Genomic DNA, 25,237 nt, shown 5'->3' on the forward strand with positions numbered 1-25,237 from the left:
GATACTTTGTGTGAGTAACGTCAGCGTGATGACGGCGTTGGTGTACCCCGCTTCTTTGTACACAAGTAGGCTTCCGACTTCGTCGGATTTCTTTTTAGCAAAATGAAATCTTCCCATGTTTCTTGGTTTTTCTGCGTTTATATGCATAGAAAACAAATATCGACGTATCTTGTTGCTGCGCCCCATGAAGTCGCCAAAAATGAGCGATCGTCACTTAAACAAAACTAGAAGGCCGCGTCCGTGGTGTGTGTGTCTTTTTCTACGTCCTGTGTGTTTATAGCGCTCTAAGTTCTTATAATAATGCATTACCAGCTAGCCTACCTGTCCGTCCTCCTGCGGACTAATACATATTATTTAAACGTTTCACACGATGTAACATATTCAGTTTACAGAATTGCGATGTCTGTTTGTTCGGTGCAGAGCCACGGAGTTGGAAACGTCAGGCTTCAATTTTTTTTTGGTATTTTGTCGATTTTTGGCAATTTTCGTATAAAATTTGAGGCCCTAAATGAAAATTCTCCTTCCAGTTAAGCATCGGTGGAACCTTGCCTTCGGTTCATAAGTGCCGCAAATTTAATTCAAATTGGGTCAGTGTTTGTCTGATGAGAGGATTTCTTGATGTCAATGTATATGAATAGGGAAATAGGAGTTGGCTCCGAGCTAAAGCTTCCTCTTAATGCGCTGCTCCTGCAGCACAAAAAGGCAGCAGTGTGCGATGTCCTTACCTGCGGTAACGCTGTAATAATTTTGGAAGTAACAACCGTCACGTTTGCCCCAAGTATGTTACTCGCCATAAATTTAGGCACACTAAGGTTGGCAAACTGGCAAAAAAAAGGGGGAAAGAGGTGCTGCTTGTTGTTTTACTGCATTGAAATGCTCGGTTACTTCAGTGGCGGGGCGTTACATATCAATATATAAAAATAAAGAACAAGAAGAAAAATCCCTGCTTTTTGTTTTTACCGAATGGTGAATTTTTTACCTGCCAGACGTGTTTTGCCATTCTCTTTCAGCGTTCAAATCTAAAAGCCAGAATCCTGGCTATTATAGGAATGGATATGGAATATAACCGTCAACCGTATTTTAACGGGCTGCGCGATTTACCGTAGACAGTAGACGAGGACGTCGTGTTGTCTTTATCATAACTCGCCTTCGTGCTGGGTGGATGCGAAGTCTGACACGAAACCGGGACGAGTTCATGCAGCAGGACGCATTGGTGGGCTAGTTGGTGCGTATTCGTAATAAAATTTTAGTGCAAACAGGGGGGACACAAGGAGTAGATAGCGACAGGGCTCTGAGTGCATGCAGCGCCTTGTCGTGTTCCCTTCTTGTGTGGTCCTGGTTGTTGCTAGAAGCTTACTATGAATACGGGACGAGTTGTTTTTAGAGAAAGCCCCGCGGGATGGGGACAATAAGAAAGCTTCAGTTCTTAGGTTGTCTACTCTTACGCTAGAAATGGGCTTCTCGTGTCAATACGCGAGCTGTATGCTTACACAGTCGAGCGCAGAAGTCTGGGGAGCAGAGGAGGTCCTAAAATTTTTTTCTTCGCAGCCTAGGCATAAAGGCTGAAATCAAGTGATAGTGCCTACGTTCGCCCGTTTGACCAGCGTCATGTATTAAGACAATTTCACGTTACACGGCTGTGCTAGAGGAAATCTATTGTTATTATAATTATAATAATTATTATTATTTGCTGATGTCATGGTGTGTATAGACTTTTGCTCTCGACTGTACATTGTGGCCGCGGCCGCTTTTAAGCGGCCGTTTCCCACGGTGAGCAGCGTGCATCATGTATGGCGAGGTTGCGGGTAGGCACCATGCAGGAAAGGCAAGGACGCGGGGCGCCTTGACCTGGCTTCCCGTGCTGTCGGAAAACATTCCGCGATCTTTCGCGCCGCCGGCACGAAGGCGTGTACGCATAGAGAGCGCCCGAACTGCTCGTGCGGGAGAGCGGAGACTGCGACACTCGAATGCAGCTGCTAAGCTTCAAAGACTACGACGCTTGTCTAAGCGGGAGCGCGCCCACTCGGTATAACATAAGTTACCGGTACTGACGCGCGCAGCTTCATTTGAAATCGGCGGCTGGTGTCGGAATTTTTCGTCTTCCACGCCGAAGTGCTTTACGCAACTAAGTGTGAATTGAAATAGTCGATTTGTTTCCTTTTGTTTTATAAGATGCTTTCCAGTGTATCCCAAGACGGCTTGGAAGGTCTCCTGAGCAGCATCTTAGGGTTCGTATATTTCAATCCGGAACTGAAATGATGAAACGAGAATGTAAGAATGCAACCTATTTTCAGCATGGGATGCTTAAGCGACGCTCTTCTGCGGAGTTTTTTGCCTCAACACTTGCCCATGAACATCGCCACAAACTAAAAACAGAAAAACATCGCCACTTGCGCACCGGATATGCCAAGGAAATCATCTCCTCTCGTGTTCTTCTCCTGGAGCTTCTAAACTGCTCGTATGACGACCTTATACGTGCAGGCGACCGATTCCTTAACAGTACCGCTCGAGCGTCTAGCCGGCCTATCAGCACCTTCTAACGGCGCGAGGCGACGGGATCAGCAAGGACTTGCTGATCTCTAGCGGATCTCTCTTGCTCGTGCTGGTATCGTCACTTCGCGCCGTTAGAAGGCGTGTATCGACCGGCCAATCCAGGCTCGCACTTTACTGTGAAAGAATCGGTTGACTGCACATGCGTGAGAACTTAGTATATACATTGTACACGGATGGTCCTGTTAATTGTATGTGTAGCAGCGTCCGCTTGCTATATACCCGAAACGGACTACCACTCTGTTTACTGCCTAAATATCGACGTCAACCACAGCACAGCTGTAGTACAGCTAGCGCTAACACATCTCTTGTCCACGCAACCGAGACATTTGGGAACGTTCTGAAATTTGCTGCTGACCCTGACGAAACGTAAATTTGAAGCTGTTGCAGTTTCATATTTATTCATTATAAATATATTTGAATTTGGCTCTCTGCCCGAGAATGCCGGTTGGACGCCGTGTATGGTGGATTTCGTCACGTATAAACCTGTAAGTACGTACCGACATAGCGCTCCATCCATGTATTCACGGTGTTATACGGGTAAACTTCAAGACTTCCCGTGACAACCAAAAAGGAAGGACAGGCGATAGCCTGTCTTCGATGGCGAGTTTCTGTGACTCACAAGGAACAACTCCTATATATATCGCAGGAGCGTGGTCGCAGTGCTCAAACTACAAAAAGCTCAAGAACGGAATGACATGCCCCCTTGAGAGGGAAAGGGCACCGAACACTATGCATTGCCATGTACTCTGGCCCCAGCAACAATAGACACCGACCGCCGTCCAAAAAATAAGCTGATTTTCTCCTTTATGAATTCCTCGTTTGTCTGTGAACGGCGTCTGTTTTCATTTGTACGTTGGTTAACCCCCGACCCAAAACTTCCGGCTGTCGCTTAACTTCGCCATGGTACTGGATACTGGAACTTAGCCTGCGTTGCTGGATAGTGGTTTCGGTGCTCAACTAAAGCTGGCACGTCCACCGTAGCCTTCCATATTCTTTTTTTTTCACCATTATTGTGCAGCTGCGCTCCTCCCCTTCTCATGTAGATGTTGGAATTCTTGAGGCTTGTTTCGGTGCACATTGCCAACATCCCCCATCCTCCCCTTTTTTTTTTGTGAGCACATTCTCGAGCGCACTATAGAAACAGCACCAGGACACATTTGCAGCACCTGCAGCACTGAAATATCTACAGCCTGCGCGGCAGGTGTCACGCGCGTCGGCAGCGTTGCGCATACATGGGCACTGTTGCTTGCCGGCAATAGCGTAACACTGAAGACATCATCACTCGACCTAGAGTGTCGCTCCCAGTGCTCCCACAGTGCTATTTGCATACGCATTCACGTCTTTCCTTGAACCCCTAAAGCTCACGATAGCGTTTTTTTATGCGCTCGAGAGTGATAGGCGAACAGTAAAAAGCTTGCAAGTGTGTACGCATATGTGTGGTCTCCGAGGTTGTTGAAAAGCCTTGCATTTACCGTGTGTTCGACACTCACTGTCGTGGACAGCACGCGGCGTTGATAGCTGCGAGAGATACGTAGAATGATAGTTTGACTCACGCAACCTGCGACGGGAGCAGAAGGGCTCGAAAATGTATTGTATAGTAAGCGCACTGAATGCGACACCGATCGTGAACGGCAAGAAATCATTTTAAGTGTTTTCTTTCCGTTCCCTCATTTTGCTCTTATTCCTGCTAATATTCCATAGTGCTCGCGTGCAGGAATTCTGTCCCGATGGAACAAGACTAGAAAAACACACTTAGGTTCAACTTGCATGGGTGAAAGGGATTGTGCCATATACCATTCATGCTGCATGTGCTTTATAGCAAGTCATCTAAAACAAACGCGGACATGGCTCTTGCGAGATATTCTAAGAAATATCTTTCGACTGCGTCTCCAGGAACGGCACTGACGTTGCATTCGGTTTTGTCACATGTTGGTATCCTGCACCTAACGTTTTATAGCTAAACACGCAACTGTGGCCAAACGGAAAAAGCAGTGGGCGCGTTCAGAACGTTCTTACCGTTTTGCATCTGTCGCCAGTCGCTGTGTCAGACCCTATAGACTTTCACGCCGCCCTAGTTTTCGTCGACGCTGGAGGGTCGTCCTGTTGAGATAACACGAGTGTTGGTTACGTCTATGCTACAGAACAGCTGTGTAAACAAGGACGAGTGCCGAGTCGATGAAGCACACGCCTGTAGACGCTGCATTGGTGTTCCAGGCAGTTTTTGGAATGGTACACATCACGTTACGGGTAAGTTTAACTATAGCTTGTACGCTCAATTGCTTCTCTGCGGTCATACGTCACGCCGGCAAGAGGCCCACCGAACTATTACAAGAGACGCATTTGCCTACGAGTGGCAAGCTAGCTCAAGAGCAAATCTATGTGTAGAGGCAGCAGAACTAACAACACAGGCCGCAATTAAGTGACGGGCGGCCAACGAATGTGATGTTCGCGATAAGTGCGGGTGTCTAGACGCAGTAAGACTCTGACAAAATCGTGAAGGATTGCTGATGATTATTCAGCTAACGATGCCGAGGAAGTCGATATTGACGGATTTTTTTTTAAAGATCGGAAAGAAATCATTCAGGCACCCACACTTACTTAGAGCATGCATCGAGGAGCCGGTCGCGACTCGTCAGTACTGGCCTTGTTTATACATGGTTTACTGCGGGGTTTGTTTCAGGATGCACTGGCAATTTTCCACATTATAAACAAACAAATCCACAACCAAACCGATACCAGGTTCCTTCTACGACGACGTTGCTTGCAGGAACGTTTGTATTTGAAGGTCTTGCTGCAAATCAAGCAGAATACGGGGGGGGGGGGGAATTTTCGACACTTCGCGCGCTAAGTGTACATCACCATTATAGTGCGGAATCAAGTGGCACACGCACGGGAACAGCGAATAAATGTTGAGCTGTAGCCATGTAACTCCAAAAGTTTAAGGAAGCTGAAGTAAGTTTTCCCACCGCTATGTTTTTTTAATACAGAATTTAACATTACATCACCGTCCAGAACAATCCATATTGAGCTTCATGCTTAACTTTGAAGCCGTCGATGAAAGTGCGAAACTTCTAGGGTAAAGTTTAGAACGGTCCGGCTCCCAACTGCCGCAGGTGCATGACACTGATAACCCTGCAGTGGCGATGGTGGGCATAGTGTTGTTTTCCTTAGTCATATGATGAGTGTGAGGCTGCCGTTGATAGGGTGGCGCGATGACGGCATAATGGAACAGACACAACCGGATATTCAGCTGGAGCACCTATTTAGTTTCAAACTCGTAAAGCTTTGAAACTTCAGCTAAGGAGAATGTTCTCGATATTTTGAGCTTGGCTTTGTCTTTTTTTTTTTGGCAGTTGTGATTCAGAACGGGTTGCTTTAGCTTTTACATGAACACAATGGGACTAGCAAATGTCCGCCGCGCATACGACAGAGGGCACGAAGCGGAAACCTTGCACTTAAAAAAACACGACGAGTGCGCGTTGCTTTTAAAAAAGTCTGATAAGCCAGCGCTGCGGTGCAGCTGCAAGGTCACCAGTGAAAACAACAAGGTAGTCGGGGAAATAACATGAAGTACACGCTGCGGTTATTCAGTGGCCATGGCGTTCTGCTGTTGAGCACAAGGTTGCGGGTTCGATTCTTGGCCCCGGAGGCCGCATTTCGATGGGGACGAAATGCAAGAACGCTACTGCGTCTAGATCTAGGTGCACATTTAAGAGCCACAAGTGGCCGAATTAATCCCTTGCCCTCCACCAAGGCCCGTCTCATAGAGCCAGTGTTGCATTGGGACGTTACAAACCTCGTTAAGCCAATGAGGTCGTACGTGGCAGCGAATACGTGCTCAATGTAGCGTCCGGCAAGATAATTGATTGTTGCAAACGGACACGTCACGCCTGTCAGTCTGCGTTTGGAACGTCAAGAGCTCGTCGCAAGCCATCTGTTTTTTTGCTCATGCGAAAAAGGCTGACTGCACTTCAGTTGCACTCTCGCAGTCGCCGTGATAAGACGGTAATAAAATAACAGCGTATACCACTGGTGGCTGTCGTGACAACGCTGATAGCGCGATAGGACTAGTGTTGACTTTGGAAGCTCGACGTGGACATTTTCGTATCACACTCTGTTCTCGCCGTGCTGTCAACGCATCCGCCTTTGCAAGGTATGTATACACAGTGGCCATTAGTAATGCGCACGAGCCGACAGAACGAACACCGGAGCGTATAGCATACTTCGAGCGTAGCATATTGCGATTTAGTGTATTTTTCGGCCTCAGCGGAAAGTATATAGTAAGCCACTAGCACCGCTGGCACTAGTATTAACTTGCCACTCTTCGCTCGCAGTTCGCATACAGGGGAGGGGGGCACAGGTAGAAGGTGACGGGAGAAGGCAAGAAAACGCTACTACTATGGACATGACAGCGCTATAAAATTTAAGTTCAAGTTAAAATAGGGTACGTTTCTGCTATGTCTGAAAAATAAGCACCAGGTAAATGTTTCAAGCGGACAACTTACGCAGGGCGTGCAGAAACAGAGCCGCATTAAAGCGCACCGTAGGGTATAGGCGACACTTCGGAAGTGGTCACACGTCAAATCAACGCTTCTGTGCCCGCCGCGGTAGCTTTGCGGCTTTGGTATTGCTCGAGGTCGCGCGTTTGATCCAGACCGACGGGGGCGAAGTGCGGCTGCCGTGCTGGGACACGTTAAAGAATACCAGGGTGTTAAAAATTAATCTAGAGTCCGCCACTACGGTGTTCCACACAATCCGATTGTAGCTTTGGCCCGTGCAGTCCCATAATTCAATTAAACTTTAATTATGTCGCGATGCGATGTGCCGTGTGAGGCAATGAATATGCTCAACCCTGTAAGGGGTTATGAAGTGTGGCGAACAACACCACCTCAAGCAAATGCCTCCCGTTGTGTGTTCTGTGCACTACGCAGACAGACAGCAGTCGTGAACGCAAGGCAACGTTCAACGTAAACAACGCGCACGCACTCTCGTGTTGAACTAAACGTTGAAGAAATAAACATTCGCCGTCAACATCGCCACTAATTATCGTCAATCAAAGCAAACAGCACAGAAAGCTTCGCTTGCATCGATTGGCGCAGTGCGTGGAATCCGCATATATTTAATTTCGTTCAGTTTAATTTCGGAAAACTCGAGCAATCGTGAATGATTGCTCGAGCTTAAATTTGATGAGCACTTCGAGGATAGTTTTTATTTTGCTAGTACGCCGTAATCGGGATCTGGTTCGTCTGTTTTCACTGCCTGGAATATAAGGTTGATTATATACTTGGTACATGGAGCTTGCGAACGAAGAAGTGAACGAAAAAAAAAAGCATGGTAATTGACTCCCAATGAACACAGCGAGGCGATGGTGCGCCTGCTCTGAGATATTTGCACCATATCTAGTCGTAACATTTTATTTTTGTTTCGTAAAACGAAGTATCAACATTTGAGGTATTGGGATCATTATGTTCTCAACTAATATAGGGTGCTGTAAACCTGCGTCTTGCAAGAGATAAGCCTACGCGTTCGAGCGGGAGCTGTTTCTAAAGGCAGGTGCTGCTGTGGAACTGGAGTATCGTGTTCGCGAATATGCGTGATTGTTTCGTAAAAAGGATTCTCTGCTGATATATTATAGGCGAGTGATCAGGTCGCGGTGCGCGCGAGTCGTCTACTCTGCCGCAGTGCTTGCACACCCATCAAATTTTGCACTTCACGCAATGCTGCTATTACGCCACATTTTACGCCATACACATGTTGGTTTATTTCAACGCCAAGTAGCCAGTGTGCATTACTAAACAATAGTTTCACTGTAAACTATCCAAATGGCTCGGGACGTTACGTAGCGACTCTTGTCGACTATATCAGCATTGTGTATATATGGTCGAAAAGCCGTGCGCTGAAGCTGCACGTGACTGTTGATGCTCTCCTCACTCTTGCTCAGTTCGAAAGCTCTTGTCCAAGAAACATTGCTGTATAAAGGGAGTTGCCAGCATTGCACGGCTCACGAGGCTTGCGAAATTAACGTGCCCGGCCCGGGAGGCCGGCGCTCAGATTGCAATCGTCGGTCGGAATCACGGGCGCCTGCTTGCTCGCACACAAGTGTGCCGCTGCGAAGGCACCCGTATGGCAAGCACTGAGGCATAATCTCGCGCATCATCAAGGGTACACAGGCGGGAATGAATTCTGGTAGTGTGTGTATACGGGGGGGGGGGGGGGGGTGTTGACTGAAGGAATGCTGGAACTTCTTATATGTTCTTTTCTTTTTTTTCTCTGTCTGCCCTCTTTGTATAACCGTAACTCACGATCGACGACTTCTTGAACCGCCGTGAAAACATAATTGGAAGACAGCAGCAGGGATGCGGAGGAGGTCGACAGGCAAAGAAATGCATGCGCGCGTTAAGCGTGAGGAAATGCAAATTGGAGAAAGACATTTCGTGCGATGGCGCACAAAACCTATCAGACTGCGAAGTTTCTCTGCCGCACCGAGGACTCGTTCGGCCGAGCGTGTTAATACGCGACGAGCGAGACGTGTTCGTCAGGATCATCGCAGCAGAAGAGAGCCTTGCGGACGGAGGGCGGGCCATCGTTCGGAGACGTCGTTTGCGATTGCGGGCTTAGGGACGCCCGCTTATCGGGATCGATGTCCCGCCTGCGTGCCAACGGCCGTACGCCGTACGGGCGGATGGGCGGCCGTGCCTTCCGGCACGTTTGCTGCGTGCTCCATTCTCGGCCTCGTTGGTTCGGCTTCTGGACCGTGTGAAAAGTCAGACGGTGCGCATTCGTAGCCCGCTATCGGAATTCGAGGCGCTCTATGCTGAAACGCAGTCGCGTTAAAGCGCGTTGGCTTGATGATGCAATGTTAAATCGTATCGCGTGTGTGGATCTTTTATTATGAGCACAGTGCCAGTTGTGTCAGAGCTGAACTATTCAGTTGTATGCCATTGTATGTTGTCAGCGCTGTGCGTATTTAATTATTTTCTGTTCCGTATGCTAGGGTTGCGATTTTTTAACGATGCGTTCCGCTAGATTCTTATGGCACTCTTGTATACAGGGCTTCCCAGCTAACTTTAGCCAGAGTTTAAAGATATGCGAATGCCACGTAGACAGAACGTGGAAAGAACCAAGGTAATGGCTGCTTGCCGTCGCTTGGCGATACTCTAACGATGTTTTTCATTCCGCCTAACTAGATAATTAATCTTAATGAAGTAATAAACTTCACAATTAAGTAATAATAAACTTCTTAATAAACTTCTCACAGGAAACAAATCGATCGGTGGTGTCTGAAGGTGCTCTACAAACCTGCGTATCATATTTGGGGTCCTCAGCCAAAAATTTATGATTTGGTTACTTAAACATAATGAGTGAGTTATGGAAAAAATGCCTTAGTTACTATATAGTAACTAAGGCCAGTGCAAATAGTATGCGTTCTGTTCAATTCGGTTCGGACGCGCCTTTCATTTTGAAAGTCTTGGCTCAAGTTACGTGGGACACCCTGTATAAAGGCAACACCAAATCAGGATCATTTACATGTGCGCAAGCCATCACACGTGTTACTACCTGGTATTCTCCTCACAACGAGCTATACAGGAATGCCAGTTGATTTTGCGAGATTAGGGATACCTGCAAATTTTTATGCCTGTCTTTAGTTTAACTTGCGCGTTTATGCTCGTTTTTGGGTGTTGGAATTGCATCTGTTAGGAAAATGTATGTGACAGTTATTTTGTGGTGCGCATGGGTTAATGTTTAATGGGAATAGATTACGTGAGGACAAAGAGAAAGGGCACTATAGGCGCGCACAAAACGCGGGACAGATGAAGAAATAAAGGTGGGAGGGATACTTACAAAGTGTTACTCAATCCCGTTTCCTTAAAATGCCGAAAATGCCGAAGCCGGTAGGCTAGCCAGGACGTCATTTTCTGCTGTGTGTAAGACTTGCCAACAGGCTTAGGGAAATTAAGGGGCTGTGTGCTTACATCCTGATAGTAACACCTGCCTCAATTTTAGGTTTCATTATAGGCATAAGCAAAATTTTGGGAGTTACTCCCAAACCGACCCCCCCGTGGCTGCGATAGAGTGAACTGCAGGAAAGGGAAGCAAAGGATAAAAAGGCGCTGCTTGTGCCACTGAGTGAGCGCACGCGCGCAGCACGTAAGGACGGCACGGACGAAACGTAGTGCACGGGAGTATAATGCCGCCGTTACCAAACATCGCCGTCTGTAGCATTGCTAGCGAGAGCAAGTGTGTTGCAGTGCCCATTTTTCGCACACTCGCCTTTATGCTTGGTCGTTTGCAGTTTGCATGTCTCGTGGCCTCGCGACTGCATCCACAATCCACTTATTCCAGGATAGATTTTGGTCGTTTCCCAAAACAGCTTAACATGTCCAGGCCAAGAGGATTTGTGAGCTTCCCGAATCCTTCGCGTTGATATTGATCTGCTGGGCGTATACGCGGTTCTGACAGTGCACCATGCAGCGCACTGCTTACGCAGTCAGATGTAGCGGTAGTGGGACGTGATGTGCTTTGTTGGCGTGTGATATAATCTGCGTGCACATACGGTCCGAGAAGCGAAAGTTCGCGTCAAAAAGAAGTCATCTACTGAATTAGCGGTATATATATGCGGGACATGCATCTGCGCTAAAACGCCGCCCAAGAATGTTTCCATAAAGCGAGCTCAGGTTTTAGTCAGACCAACGGGGTCCATATCGTAAGAGACAGAAAAAAAAAGCACACGGGCTCTTACAATGTTTGTCCACTCCTCCTCGTCTATTGTCAAAAAAAAGGAGTTGCCATATCAACGAGGCATAAATGCACTGAACGTGTTTTGATCTCGCACGAGTTGTCCATATTCGAGCCTCCATAATAAGAGACTAATAAAAACGAAGTGCTTCTGTTTGTGCTAATGAACGCAAACGAAAATAATGAAATTATAAATCCCTGCTGATACGGCTATTCGATGGTGTGTAGAGTGACGCTGTCAAGAGGAAGCATTTATAAGCTTTAGTCAAAGTAAAGCAGTAATGTAGGTGACTCATATTGGCACATCACACGTTTGACAGCGCATTAGGGGCCATATAACGTAAATCTATTCCAATCTGTTTTTATTCCAATGTCTTGACGTAATATTTACGTAACTGCCGACGCAAACATCGGGTGGTGACCCGCAGCGTTGATCCAACAGGCTAGTGAAACGCTCTCCTCATTCATAGGAGGTCTGTTCTGTTTGCTTTCAAAGTGAAAAGCATTGCATACCTTTACAGGTTTTTCATACGTAATTGGCTGACAAGAAGCGAGGAGCACGCAGATGTTGAGAGGGTTTCAATCGGGTCGGGCTAGCGCAGTGAAAGTAGACAGCCAGATGAAGAGGTGTAGTGCTGGTGTCGGCGATTGGCCCGCTTCTTGCTTAGCTTTCGGTGGTTGTTAGAAAACTCGGTAGCGTGCAACGTAAGGATAAAAATGCCGCTAAAACGGGTCCTCAGCGAAGAAAGTTGGCAAAGCGATATCGTGTACGTGCCAAGAGGGCTCGACTATGTTATGCTGCCACGCGTAAATTTTTATTATACGCAAATAATTCCATCCTTCCAGGTAGCTTCGAGTAGCAAGGGCCAGAGCGATCGGCGGGCAGTCATACTCTATTCATTCCGGAACGGGGCAATTTCTGGCTATTCCGAAAAAAAACAAACCTGTTTTGTTTGGCATATTAATGCATCTTCAATGCGTAGACGTCACTTTGACGTGGTGAGTTTTCGTGGTTTTGAAACGTCGCGTGACAAGCAGGCGAAGCGGGCGCAGCCAGAAAACTTTTGACCAACAGCGGAGGGCTGATGGCGAAAAGGGCGTAGAATCGAAAATAATTATTTTTCTTTTTGTATAATCATGCACAATCAGTACGTACACTTCACGTGAGTTTTCGCGGTTTTCCTTACGTCGCGTGACAAACAAGCGAAGTGGGGGTGGCCCGAACGAGTTTTGACCAATCGTGGAGGGTTGATTGCAGAAATGAAATAGAAAAGTTTGGAATAGCCTTACATTAGAGGCGCCCTGTTATATGACACCCATCAATGAAGATGAGCAGATGAGTATATTTAATAAATGCACAGAGCCCCAGGACTAAAACCACAAACCTCTGTTGAAACAGAGCCCCAGGACTGAAACCGGAAACCTCTGTTGAAGCTTCTAACCGAAATAAGCTGCAGAGGCGCTATCACCAGGCAGTGATACCGCATGCGATACTGTACAGTGGAGTACCACATGCTGTAAAAACTTGTGGGCTGGACTTATATAGCATTTAATTCATGATAGCTGCGTATGGTTACCCACTATCTTCGCTATCGTTCGCTCACTAACACCGTCGGCCGGCACCCGTTCTTACGAATTTTTCTCGCATGCGAACACCGTTGTGAATCCGCATCATATGTTGTTGAGGAACTTGCTGTCAGAACACAGTACTAAGCTGCAGTTCCGCAGCCTCAAATCTGAGACGCTACTTCTACATGCACATTTTTATTCACTATGCGTCATCTGCCAACCTTTGCTTTCAGTCGCTATCAGACATACGGGGTTTTCTCCGCGTGATGCAATACATATTGTGTTGGGCAGATAGATTGCAACAGAGTATAGCGAGAGCCCCGCTAGACAGGACGTGACGCCCTTTGTTTTTTGTTTTTCATCGATAGGAAGGCTGACAAACCTGCATACTCTGAGAATAAGCCTCGTCAGCGCTGGGTAAAACCTATGGTGGAAGCAAATACTATTGTTCTCATAGTCGGAACATATACCCGTGGTTCTTGTCACTGATGTCCCGTGCAGAAATTTTTTCCCTTTTGTGGGGCATACGGGGGAACACATTTGAGCGAACGAGAAAAAAGAGAATCATTGCGTAATTGTAGGGAACATTTAGGATTGTACAGGGAATGAGGGGAAATCGTTCTAGCGAAGAAATCGTACATCATCGTCCATTTTCTGCTTGCTATGACATTTAGTAAGAGAAAACATCGTGTCGCTTCGGCGGCACTTTAGTATAATCATCCGAGTAACCGTGGCAACAATTGGACTGGTGACCGAAACATGCTGACGTGTGTTAAACAAAGTAAGTAACACGCATAGCAGCGGCAGGGTGCACTGCTGGGAAGTGACAAAGCCAGCCCAGTTGTAGTGACAAAGCCTATTGGCGATGTCCGTGTACGCACAATGGTACAATTATTCATTTATGCTGGACTAACCTTGAAAGCATCTGTGTCAAGAGCAGTCTTTTGCCAAATAAAGAACATAGAAGCTGCCTGCCCGAGATGTGGTACACACTAACAAACTAGGGGCCGCATTCACAAAGCCTTTCATTCGAAAGCGCTCTTTACATCGATTAATCGATTACATTTACGTTACTTTATTCCCAACCTTTACTAACATTGTACAAACACAAATGGAATGGGCTGGGCTGGCTCATTTAGTGCGTCCTCTGCAGCCCTTCACAAATTGTTTATCCTCACTAACAATTACTTTTCGAAATTTTCGTCGATCATATTTTCTCGTTTTCTTGTGAATACACGAGACAGATCGAAAACTCGCTCGATGGGCACGCTTGATCGAGAGGTGTTCTTGTTATAAGGTACGAACACTTTCCGGACAAGGTTGTGGTGACTCAATGCCGTGTAGCTCCCACCTGGCTATCTCTAAAGCGCAGCGCTCCATTGTTGTTGGGGCGTTGTTGCAGAAGGCGTTTCTGGCAGCGTTAACGAAAAGCTTAAAGCATCGTCCATAAGTGATGTCCTGCCATCAACGTCAGAAGCGTCCATAGCTATCGAGCTGTATAGAAGCGCCGGTTCAAATTGTCGGCCAGCATCTGGCGGGGCGTTAAGATGAGAAAACAAATAATGTGTGCCCTGGTTTCTCTGTCTGAACATGCGCATCCGCGAGGCTGCTATGTGGCACGAACACGGGTGTCCTATTGTAGTTCCCGCCAAATTCAAATGCTCAAAGCTGTCCTCGCTTGTTCAGCTTGTCTCTTCAATAAAAGAGCTGGTTACATGTAATTGGCTTCCAAAAAACGTAATTGAATTACAGGGAGCGTTACCAAGTAAAAAAAGTGACCAATCAATTAGAAAATTACCAAAAAATTTAATTGATTACAAGTATTAATTATTTGTAATTCGTTACGCACAAGTCTCATTTTGACGCTTTCTAATGTAACTCTTCTGTGACATACATTCTTAATGATGGAATTAAGGAGAAAAGGTTCTTGTTTATAGTACTCAGGTTTCGAATGCGCCCCTTAGCATTGCCTCTCTCAATCTCGTGGTCCAGCGGCAGTGTCCGAGAGAGCCTCTTACTGCTGCTTTTACTGTGAATTCTGGTCAGTGACAACCAGACTCACTTGTTGTGGCGTACTTCTTAACCTAAACGTCCATAATCACTTGGAACAAATGTGTAAAACATCCCCTGTGGAATCCCCTTTTGCTCATCAAGTAGCTAAACTGTTCATGCTGTCAACATCAAGACGTACCTGTCCGGTCACAGTGCTGGCTGCACGGTAGGCTTGCGATTTCATTGGCTGATTTCCGCTTGATACACATAGACGAGTCTGGACGACAAGCCGATCTGTTTCTGCTGCGGCCGGATCGGTCACGTTTCCCGTCAGTCGTTGGACGCCCCCGCCCGAAACACCTTTTGGAAACCCTTCACTCCACCCCGAAGCGCTTCACGCCGCCGCTTCCACGACGCTTCCGGCGCCTGTGCTACTGATAGCCGTTACACTCGCTCGCCCTCATCACAACCTCGTCAGCCAGGTCCACCCCAACTTCGCCGCTCTATATGGCCAACCTACCCAGGACCCACCCAGTCGGAAAACTATAGGCGATGCGGCAGCTAAATGTGGGGCTGCAATCCTCCACTGACACTATCCGCAAGGCACAACCTTCTAGATGTTCAGTTCGATGGCACACCTCTCACAGCCCTCATCGATACCGGCGCGCACATCTCCATTATGAACGCTCACTTCAGCCGTCATCTAAAGAAAATTCTCACACCTGGCATCACTCGGGTCGTACGCATCGCCGACGGCAGAAGGGTTGGCGTGGTGGGAGTGTGTACTGACCGCTTAAGCATTGCTGGTCGCCATACTATTGTCCTTTTCACCGTACTTGCTCACTGTCCACATCACCTGATACTCGACATAGATTTTCTCTCTGATCATCCTGCGCTCATCGATTGTTCCGCAAGTACCGTCCGCCTTGACCTGCCTTTCCTCTCCGATCCCCCTGTTCCACCCGAGATTCGCCTAAGTACGACTGATTTTGTTCATGTGCCACCGCAAGTCCTGATGTAAATCGAACTGTCACCTTCGCCACCAGTTCCAGATTGTGATTACATCGCTACCCCAATCACTGCCGTTGTTCTCACGCACAACGTCACCGTCCCTTATATTGTACTGACGGTTACCGACAACCGTACGTGCCTTCACGTGGCGAATTTGGGCCTCACAAAGCAAGTACTATCACAGCAAATATCCCTGACCACGATCATAGCGTTAAGAGATCGCTGCTTTGATGCTTTTGCCATCGACCACTCCTGTGAGCCTTGCAAGTCTGCCAGTCATTCTGACGATGACATAGCAAAACTGATTGCCGCGGACCTCTTGCCTGGAGGAGCTGAATCTCTCCGTAACTTACTGTTTTTATAGAAATATTTCAAACCTAAATGACCGTCTCTTGGGCCAGACATACCTTGTCAAACACTGTATCCACACCGGAGATGATCGACGGCCCTGCAGAGTTTCAGCGTCGGAGCGCCAAATCATAAAGGCAGAAGTGGAGAAGATGCTAGCAAAAGACACCACTGAGCCATCGTCAAGTCCCTGGGCGTCACATGTCGTGTCAGTGGAAAAGAAAGACGGCACATGGAGATTCTGCTTTAGCTATCACCCCTAAATCGCATCACAAATAAGGATATCTACTCAGTATCCCGTATAGATGACGCCCTTGACTGTCTCTGTGGTGCCCAGTACTTTTCCTCCATCGACCTTCGGTCCGCGTATTGGCAAATTGCTGTGGATGATCTTGATCGTGAAAAGACAGCCTTTATAACGCCAGACTGGCTTTAATAATTTAACGCTACGCCCTTTGGCATATGTAACGCTAAGGACACCTTTGAACACGCGATGGACTGTTTCCTTCAGGGGTTAAAATGGTCGACTTGTCTGCGCTACCTGGATGACGTTATAGTGCTCTCGCGCATACGTGGGGTACACACCTTGAGTGACTCTCAGCAATTATCGGTATTTTTCGCAAGGCTGGTCTGCAGCTCAGCTACAAAAAATGCCATTTTGACCACCGTCAGATAACTGTGCTTGGACATCTGGTTGACGCTTCTGGAATCCGACATGACGCGGGAAGAATTCGCACCGTCGAAGACTTTCCTGTGCCACACTCAGCAAAACATGTTCGCGAGTTCATAGGCCTTTGTTCTTCCACCGCTTTGTTAAAGATTTCGCAATCGTAGCATGGATACCAGCAGACTTCGTCAAAAAAAGGTGTGCCTTTAGCATGGGGCTCCTCCCAAGCTGCTGCCTTCTCTCGTCTCACGACCCTATATGCTCACCACCTCACTTATCCTTGGCCACTTCGATAGTTCAGCCCCTACACAGGTTCGCACCGATGCAAGTGGCTACGGAACCGGTGATGTTTTGGCGCAAGTTCAGGGTGGCCATGAGTGTGTTATTGCGTACGCAAGCCGCTTTTCGTCACCTTGGGAGCGAAACGACTCCATGGCCAAGAGAGTGAGAGAGTGCGCATCTGTCTCTTGTCTGGGCGGCTGCGAAATTCCGTCCCTGTGTTGTCACCGCCCATCACGCTCTCTATCGGATTTCGCCCATAAAAGACCTCCCACAGGGAGGCTTGGACGATGGGTTTTGCGGCTGCAGGAGTATTCAGTGTGGTCTACAAATTTGGGCGCCAGCACGCTGACGCCGACTATCTTGTCCCGTTACCCTGTAGACACGCCCGACGTCGATGACAGGGGCGCTTCCGCCTGCCTTCTCTCCATCTCTGAACTTTTAGACATGGCGAATGAACAACGCCGTGTGGCCACCTTGCAGACCCTCACTGAGGGAGTTGAATTTGTGCCTACTGAAGCATCCGTGTGGTGGCTGGTAACCCAGGACGGTGTCTTGTACCGCCGTAATTTTCACGTCGACGGTCCTTCCCTTCTCTGTGCCGTCCCTCGACACCTTCACTCAGACGTCCTCTATGAGCTTCATGACGCATTAATTGCGGGCTACCGTGGTGTCGCTCGCGCGTATGATTGTGTCGCCGTCGCTTCTACTTGCCCGGCCTTGCTCGCTCTGTACGGTGATACGTTGCTGCGTGCGAGCCCTGTCAGCATAGGAAAAAAGCAGCGAGGCTTCCTGCCGGGTATCTTGAACCCCTCGATGTTCCAACTGAGCCATTCTTTCGAGTGGGTTTAGATCTTCTCAGCCCTTTTCCCCGAGTCCAGGTCCGGCAATAGGGGTATCACTGTGGCTACAGATTACGCGACGCGCTACGCCATTATCCGAGCGCTTCCGCCCAGCCGTGCAACTGACGTCGCGGATTTCCTCCTCCGCAACATCATTTTATTGCGATAGCAATTAAATGCTATTAAGATTAAAAGACCAGCAACGGCCTCGCTCTTGGCGTGCTCTGCCTCCGACGATTTTGCGGCTTCGCACTTTCCATGCTTTCCATAATCTGACGCGTCCTCAACCTGGTGTTGCTCAGTCTCCTCAAAAGAACAGACTTTGTACTCGTCACTCTGATCTTGTCTCTCGCTCTCCACAGAAATATCGAAATGGCACAACAATGCCTGTTTAGCTAGATCGTACCGCTTGAAGTCGACATGAGAAGGCGAGCTGAGCAACAGGACCCGTCGCAGGGTAGTACCTCTAACAACCCAACAGACCAAAAGTCATGGTCCAGCTTTATACCTCCGCGCAAACCTTTTCGAAAAAAGGAAGAAAACTTTCTATGTTATCGTTGTCCTCGAATGTGTGCAGTATAGACCGTGCTTGGTGCCCTCTGAGGTGCTGGGTTTACCTATGAGTTTCTTCTACTATAATTTAGTGCTCTTCCTTTTTGCGCTTTCTCTGATCTTTTCGCCTTTCGCGTTTCCTTTAATACTCTTCCCTCTCTCGCTTTCTCTGACTCTGTTCGTGCTCTTGCTTTCGCTCATACACTATCCTTTCGCCTTCTCGTTCGCTTTTTCCTGAATATCCTTCCAAGCCTCCGCGATCTCCTCGTCATCTCTGCCGCTTGCCTGCAACACATCGGTGACCTCCGCCTTCCTTGGGGGCTTCCGTCAATCAATCAATCAATCAATCAATCAATCAATCAATCAATCAATCAATCAATCAATCAATCAATCAATCAATCAATCAATCAATCAATCCTGAATTTCCCGCCAATCGCATTTAGGTCTGTTCTGCGCAGTGTGTTCCAGTCCATGGCTGCCTTTCTTTCGCCGACAACTTTCACAAGGATTTTAGTGTAGAAGCAAGGTATCTTTCAACAAGGCTTCTAACACCCTTGTTACCAGGAAGAACCACGTTAAGCTTGGCAACTGTCAAGGCGAGATCCAAGACGTTATAAAACACACGTTTATATTACATTATTTAACAGAGTTTTGCAAGAATTACAGAAGAACTTTATGATCAAGTTCCAGCTGCCGATCTCTCTCACCGAGCGTCCGTAAGTACCCCCTTTGAACCTATCCATTGTCACTGCCCAGTCGTCTTCCCCCAATCCGGCGTCAGGATACGGATGACATGAGAGCCTACCAATTTGGAGGCTGGTAGCCGTTTCCCTCTGAAGAGAGCTTTATCCCAAATGCACGCACATCACTAGGCACGAACAGGGGATTGGGGAAGCACACTGACCCCGTCTCCGGCGCGGACGCACCAGTTTGGGCGGATGACAGGTGATGGGAAGGAATGTCTCCTTCTGGCAGAGCCACTCCTGGTTGAACTCTTCCCGGCAGAGTCCAGTTGAAGGCTATGCGTCGTCACGGTCAGGGATGGCTCAGACGGGGTCGTCGGCTCGTTCACAGCAATCACGTTCTCCGTCAGCGACCGTTTTTCGCGGAGTAAACGGCCGATCACAACAGTGCACTGCATGTACGTCCCTGTTTACACATGACACGACTAAAGCCTGGAGTAGTTTTGCAGTCGCTATTCCATCTTGACTAAACAGGGCGAGCGTCAACAAATGGAGGCCTATCAGCTGTCAGCCTGTCACCCTTTTTGACAATATGGCGACCCGACTTCCATAGACACATTAGGTTCGTTTTTGTTAACTTTTACTGATTTCATTTTCTCACTGATACGATGAAGACACAGCAGTTATTTTAGAGGCAAATGGTAATAAACGAAACAACCCGCCGAGTAGATCGATATCGACAGGAAAGACAGAGAGGTCGACATGAGCTAGTGTGCTCTAGTCGGCTACTCAACCGCTGAGTAATATATTTTAGCCAAAGCTTAGCGCGTGCGATCGGATTGTTTAGCCAGACAGAACCGTTCAATGCCAGGTCCAAAAAGTGAAATGTAGCCAGGAAATCTAAAAAAAAAAGTGGCTAAAAAGTAGTCGGTTCATTCCAAGTGCTTAAAAAGGAGCGAAAAAGGTCGCCAGGCTGCCGCCATGGCCAATCAATTAAGAAGAAAACATTGCTGTAGCGGATTATGAATTGCTCCTTTTGGAGCTGTTCCGTTTAGTGTCCTTCGATGTATTAACAAAGTGGTCTTTGGATATCACATTTGAACTGGTGCCTCGGTATTCGCGTCCGGAACTTGTTATCCCTGTACAAATGATTAATAGAACGCAAGTAGTTATCAGTGAACTATAGTACCAGCAAATATGTCGAGTGCACCATTCTCGCCCTTTAGTCATTCATCAATGTATCCCTATGCCATATCTCAACTTTTTAAGCGAGTCAGGATTTCTTATTCCTTAAGAAAAGTGTTTTTCTAGTAGTTCATATAGCCATGTATTGGCGTGTTCTCAGATGCCTCTACTCAATTTCATCATGGGACCGTAATGAAACTTCTGTCTCCCCCTTGTTGTTTTCTGAGCACTCAACTATCAAAGGATACGTTCCATGGAAAGACCCAGGAGGTGTTCCTGTTGAATGAATTTCGGCGGCTGGCAAGGTGTAGGTTGCGTCCTCCCTTCCCAATACACATTGTGATTATCTTCGTAGCACATTGTGTGTCGTTAGAGGCGTAGTACAGCGAATGATGCCGTTTTATGGTAATATTTTGTCTGGTTTATCCGTAGTTCTTATAGGAAAACGTTGCTTTTAAAAGTAGCCAGAAAGTAGCCAAGTAGCCAACTCGAAAATTTTTGCTCTACCAGCCTTCAAAAGTGCCCAATTTAGTTCAAGGTAGCCAAACCTAGCAACCCTTGAACCGTTTGCAGTTGTCGATGAAAGGCGCAGCATTCAGACGGCTTCCATTTGCGTAAGCCAACTTTAGTGGCCGGTTTTCTGCTAAATCGTTTCTTCCGTCACAAGAATAAATCACACGGAGAGCACGGGGAATAAGACAAACTTGTTTGTTTCTACAAACGCAGCAAACCACTGGCAGACATGAGTTACGGATACCCTCAGGCGCAACACCAGTACCAACCACCGCCGCCACCCGGATTTGCGCCGCCACAGCAGGCGCCGCCCCCCGCCTACCCCGGCTACCCGCAACCGTCGCCGGCACCCGTAGCGGAGCCCTACTTCGCAGCGTCGGCGCCAGTGGGCGACACGTACCAACCGCCGCCGCCTCCCGGCCCCCAGCACTTGTACCCGACGCAGCAGCAGGCTGGCGGTTACTACATGCCGCCTGCGCAGCCGACGACGGTGTACGTGTTTTTTTTCAAAAGGAGAGGGTATGCCGCTACGAAATGTCAACTCTAGGGCGTGGGTGACGAGAGCATACGCACGGCGATGACTGTGCGCCGCTTTTCTGAACGCGCTTTTCGTAACCTTTGGTAGAAATACCTTCACAGTTTACCCAATCGTTCATCTGACCTTTCGACCAATAAGCGCCGGCGATGTTTGTTGCGTTGCGTTAATTTAGCTCAAAAGCTCATTCGCACAATTGACGCACCATTGTATGGCCATTTCGTCCGGCTACTCAAGGAAGGACTACTGACATGCAATTTCCGATTTCTCATTTTTTAAAAGTTAAATGAGGGGCCGAACTCTCAAAACCTTAAAGAAACACTGACAAGCCCCAGAGTGTCCTAAATAATTTACTGTGATACTAATTGCTTCACGAACCAGTTGCGGAGGTAGATGCGTCATGACGTCACGATTCTAGCTCCATTCCTGCGGTCGCTGCTGCTGTCACAAGCGAGTGCCGCCTGAAGAAACCTGCGCTGCACTCAAGTTTTTACGAGCTCCACCATCATTCCTAGGCTTAATGCTACACGACGTGAGCAAGTATTGCTCTCTGTCATAACGTCACGACAATTTGTCGATGACCCAGGTTCGGCAGTGCTGCTTGAAGTTTTACCTCTATTGTAGAACTTATTGAACAGTACAATGCACCTGAGACACTCTCCGGGGCCCTGAAAAATTCTTAAACGGTCCTAAACAATTCTAACACCACGAAAAAAGAAGAAAAAAAAACATATCAGTTTCAAATATGTGAAAAAAGCATACTTGCGATACAACTTCTACATCAAATTTAAATATCTTATGTTTCCCATTAGTCACACTTGCTAAATGTGATCATTTTACGTGCGAAAAGGGTGTGGTAAAGTTTCTACAACTTCGAAATCATCTGTCCCTACTCCTTTAACAGCAATACCGACAGCAGTACCGACAGCGCCGCTGCATCTGCATTGTTGTGACGTCATGTTTTACAGCTTCTCTGCACTGCGTCACTGATGACCAGGTGGAAGGACACAGAGTTGGACGGGCGAGAAGCCAGCCTGTAGCCAAATTACACCCCTACTCATTTTTAAAAATGTAGCCGACTCTACACAGAATTTCCAGCTTTTAGTTCGCCCCCCCCCCCCGCCTGTTTTTTTTTTATTTTGCCATCAACATCCTGAGAGACATTGCGTGTCTGCTATGACGCTAGTAAGTTTTCTTGTTTTTCGTTTGTATTACTAAAGCAGGCTGGGCTTAGCGTGCTCTACTCGATACTGAAAGAATAATGAGATAAAGCAACATGAAAAAATAATGCGTGATATAGTTGAAACCTGGAAGCAAGCACTAATATGCAGGTGCACTGCTATCCACTTTAAGTAGGGTCATTCGTTTTCAAGAAAAACCCGATAATTTCTTATTTTTGCTCACCGAACAAAATCTATGAAATTCGGGTCTCCCGATTTTTGCTCACCGAACAAAATTGTTCGGTGAGCAATTGTTGTTCCGTGAACCTATGTTGTTCGATTTAAACCCAATTCTTCCCGAAGTTTGCCCTTTAGTAAATGATAATAATCAATGCAGGTGTTGCGAAACTAATGAACGCTGCCCACCGTTTGTGAGTAAGTAGTCCAGACATATATTAGTTTTATATCTATTACATGAATACGGTGTGTGCCTTGTTTTCGCTTAACACCTAAGCAATAACAGGCATATATAAAAATATAATACATTCAGCACTTGTGGGTGTTGAGGGAACGAAAGCTCGTTGCTTCTTTAGAAGCCACGTTTACACGAATACGACAGTATAGTTCTTTTCATCGAATTTCCAGCGCATCGCATACTTGTAAACGGCGAATATGCGCTAGGAAGTCAATCAACGCAGCGCTGACACTGTTTACTCAATTATATGTATACGTTACGTTCAAAGAATGGCTGATTCGTCTAGTTAGTAATTAATAAATTTTGTTGGAAGAGCGTATACTAGGAACCTGTAAAACAGGACGACAACAGAGAAGAGATAAATCCCCGACAGTTCCCAGAAATGCTGACAATGCATACGATAAGGTACGACAATAAAGGCTTGTAGGATAAGGCGAAGAGCCCCACCTCTTGCGAATCATGACCGTGTGCATTTTGTGTACTTTTTTTTGTTAGTAAGTGCAGAGAACAAAGACGAAATCGCGAATCCCGTCTATATTTGTTGTTTTTGTTAACATGGGTTGTTTTCAATGTATTAATGCCTTACAACGAGTATTTGTATGCATGACATCATCAGATGATTTGCGAGCAACTTTTCTTTCCCCTACATATTCCTGTGTGAGAGACTCGGATAGAGAGAGAGAGAGATAGGGAGAGAGATACAACCTTTAATGATATGCTATAGATGTTAACCTGCCTGTTCGCCTGACATGCTACTCGAAGTGCTGGGTGATGATTATGGTGTATAAACAGTGATTTTGCTTGTTTATATAGAAGAACGTTTTGTGTTAATCGATGCTACTAGTAGTGTTAAATTTACGAGGAAAATTCTGAACTTTGGGATGCCAGAGAAGAAAACTCCCGATTTATCCCCGGTTGTCCTCTTTAAAAATAACAGTTTTTACCACCAGAAATTCAATTACATATATATATATATATATATATATATATATATATATATATATATATATATATATATATATATATATATATATATATATATATATAACGAGAAGAAAGGGGGTTAACTGAGGGGCCCGATTTTTATTAGTGATATCATAAGAAGCCAACAAACACTGACACCAAGGGCAACATAGGGGAAATTTGTTATTAAGCACAAGTAATTTCCCCTGTGTTGTCCTTGGTGTCAGTGTTTGTTGGCTTCTTATGATATGACTATATATATATATATATCGGATCTGGCAGCCTTGAGGTCATTAGGAAGCATACGAGAGGGTATGCTAGCCACGTGCCCACTCTCCTAAGGTCACGTGTTGCTGCTGACGCCATCGGGCAAAAGAAGGATGTTCTACATCCGCCCACCATGCCCCTGAGTGGCGCTGGCTGACACTCTTAGGGCTAGATCTAGTAAAACATAGATACCCAAGTTAGTGGACGGTTCGATAGCCCTCGCCATAGCACAACTGGTAGTGCAATTGACGCGCACGTAATTCCGAAGTTACGGATTCGGCTCCCACCGGCGACATGTTATGTTTTCGTCCTCTTTCATTTCCCTTTCTTTAATATATATCGATATATACATATAAACGAGAGAAGAAGGCGAACCGAGGGGCTCGATTTTTGCTAATCATGACCATATAAGGCCAACAGATAATGAAAGTGGACGAAAAGGATAACGTGTCGCCAGTGAAAGCCGAACCCACAACTTCCGAATATATATATATATATATATATATATATATATATATATATATATATATATATATATATATATATATATATATATATATATATATATATATATATATATATATATATATATATATATATATATATATATATATGTTCCTTTATTTCAGTGGTTGCGCACAAGGAATTTCCGCTATGTTGTCCTTGATGTCGGTGTTTGTTGGCTTCTTATGATATGACTAATAAAAACGGGCGCGTCGATTAACCCCCTTACCCCTCGTTCATATATATATATATATATATATATATATATATATATATATATATATATATATATATATATGCTGCGCGAAAATGAAGGATCTTAACTGTATGTCACCCCCTAGGGTAATATACTACGAAGTGTGATACTGGTATGCCAAGAGGGACACAGAGGAGCGCGTTTGTT

At 46.5% G+C, this 25,237-nt stretch overlaps 1 protein-coding gene across 8 annotated transcripts in view; it reads left to right on the forward strand.

Annotated features, from left to right (window-relative positions):
* The first annotated feature begins 4,585 nt into the window (after nt 1-4,585).
* The window catches only part of LOC135920800 (proline-rich antigen-like), a 224,553-nt gene continuing 203,901 nt past the window's right edge, over nt 4,586-25,237 (forward strand). For 5 of the 8 annotated variants that reach the window (XR_011507950.1, XM_070523449.1, XM_065455064.1 and 2 more), the window contains exons 1-2: nt 6,553-6,706; nt 21,144-21,422. Coding sequence is in view for 5 of the 8 variants with exons in the window: in XM_070523449.1 (XP_070379550.1) it covers nt 21,160-21,422 (263 nt within the window). In the remaining 3 variants the exon portion in view is untranslated. Of the gene's footprint in view, nt 4,801-6,552; nt 6,707-21,143; nt 21,423-25,237 lie in introns of those variants that run through there. The other 3 variants (XR_011507942.1, XR_011507937.1, XM_070523442.1) reach the window with 1 other exon arrangement.

This window comes from Dermacentor albipictus, chromosome 1 (assembly GCF_038994185.2).
Source record: "Dermacentor albipictus isolate Rhodes 1998 colony chromosome 1, USDA_Dalb.pri_finalv2, whole genome shotgun sequence".
Taxonomy (NCBI): domain Eukaryota; kingdom Metazoa; phylum Arthropoda; class Arachnida; order Ixodida; family Ixodidae; genus Dermacentor; species Dermacentor albipictus.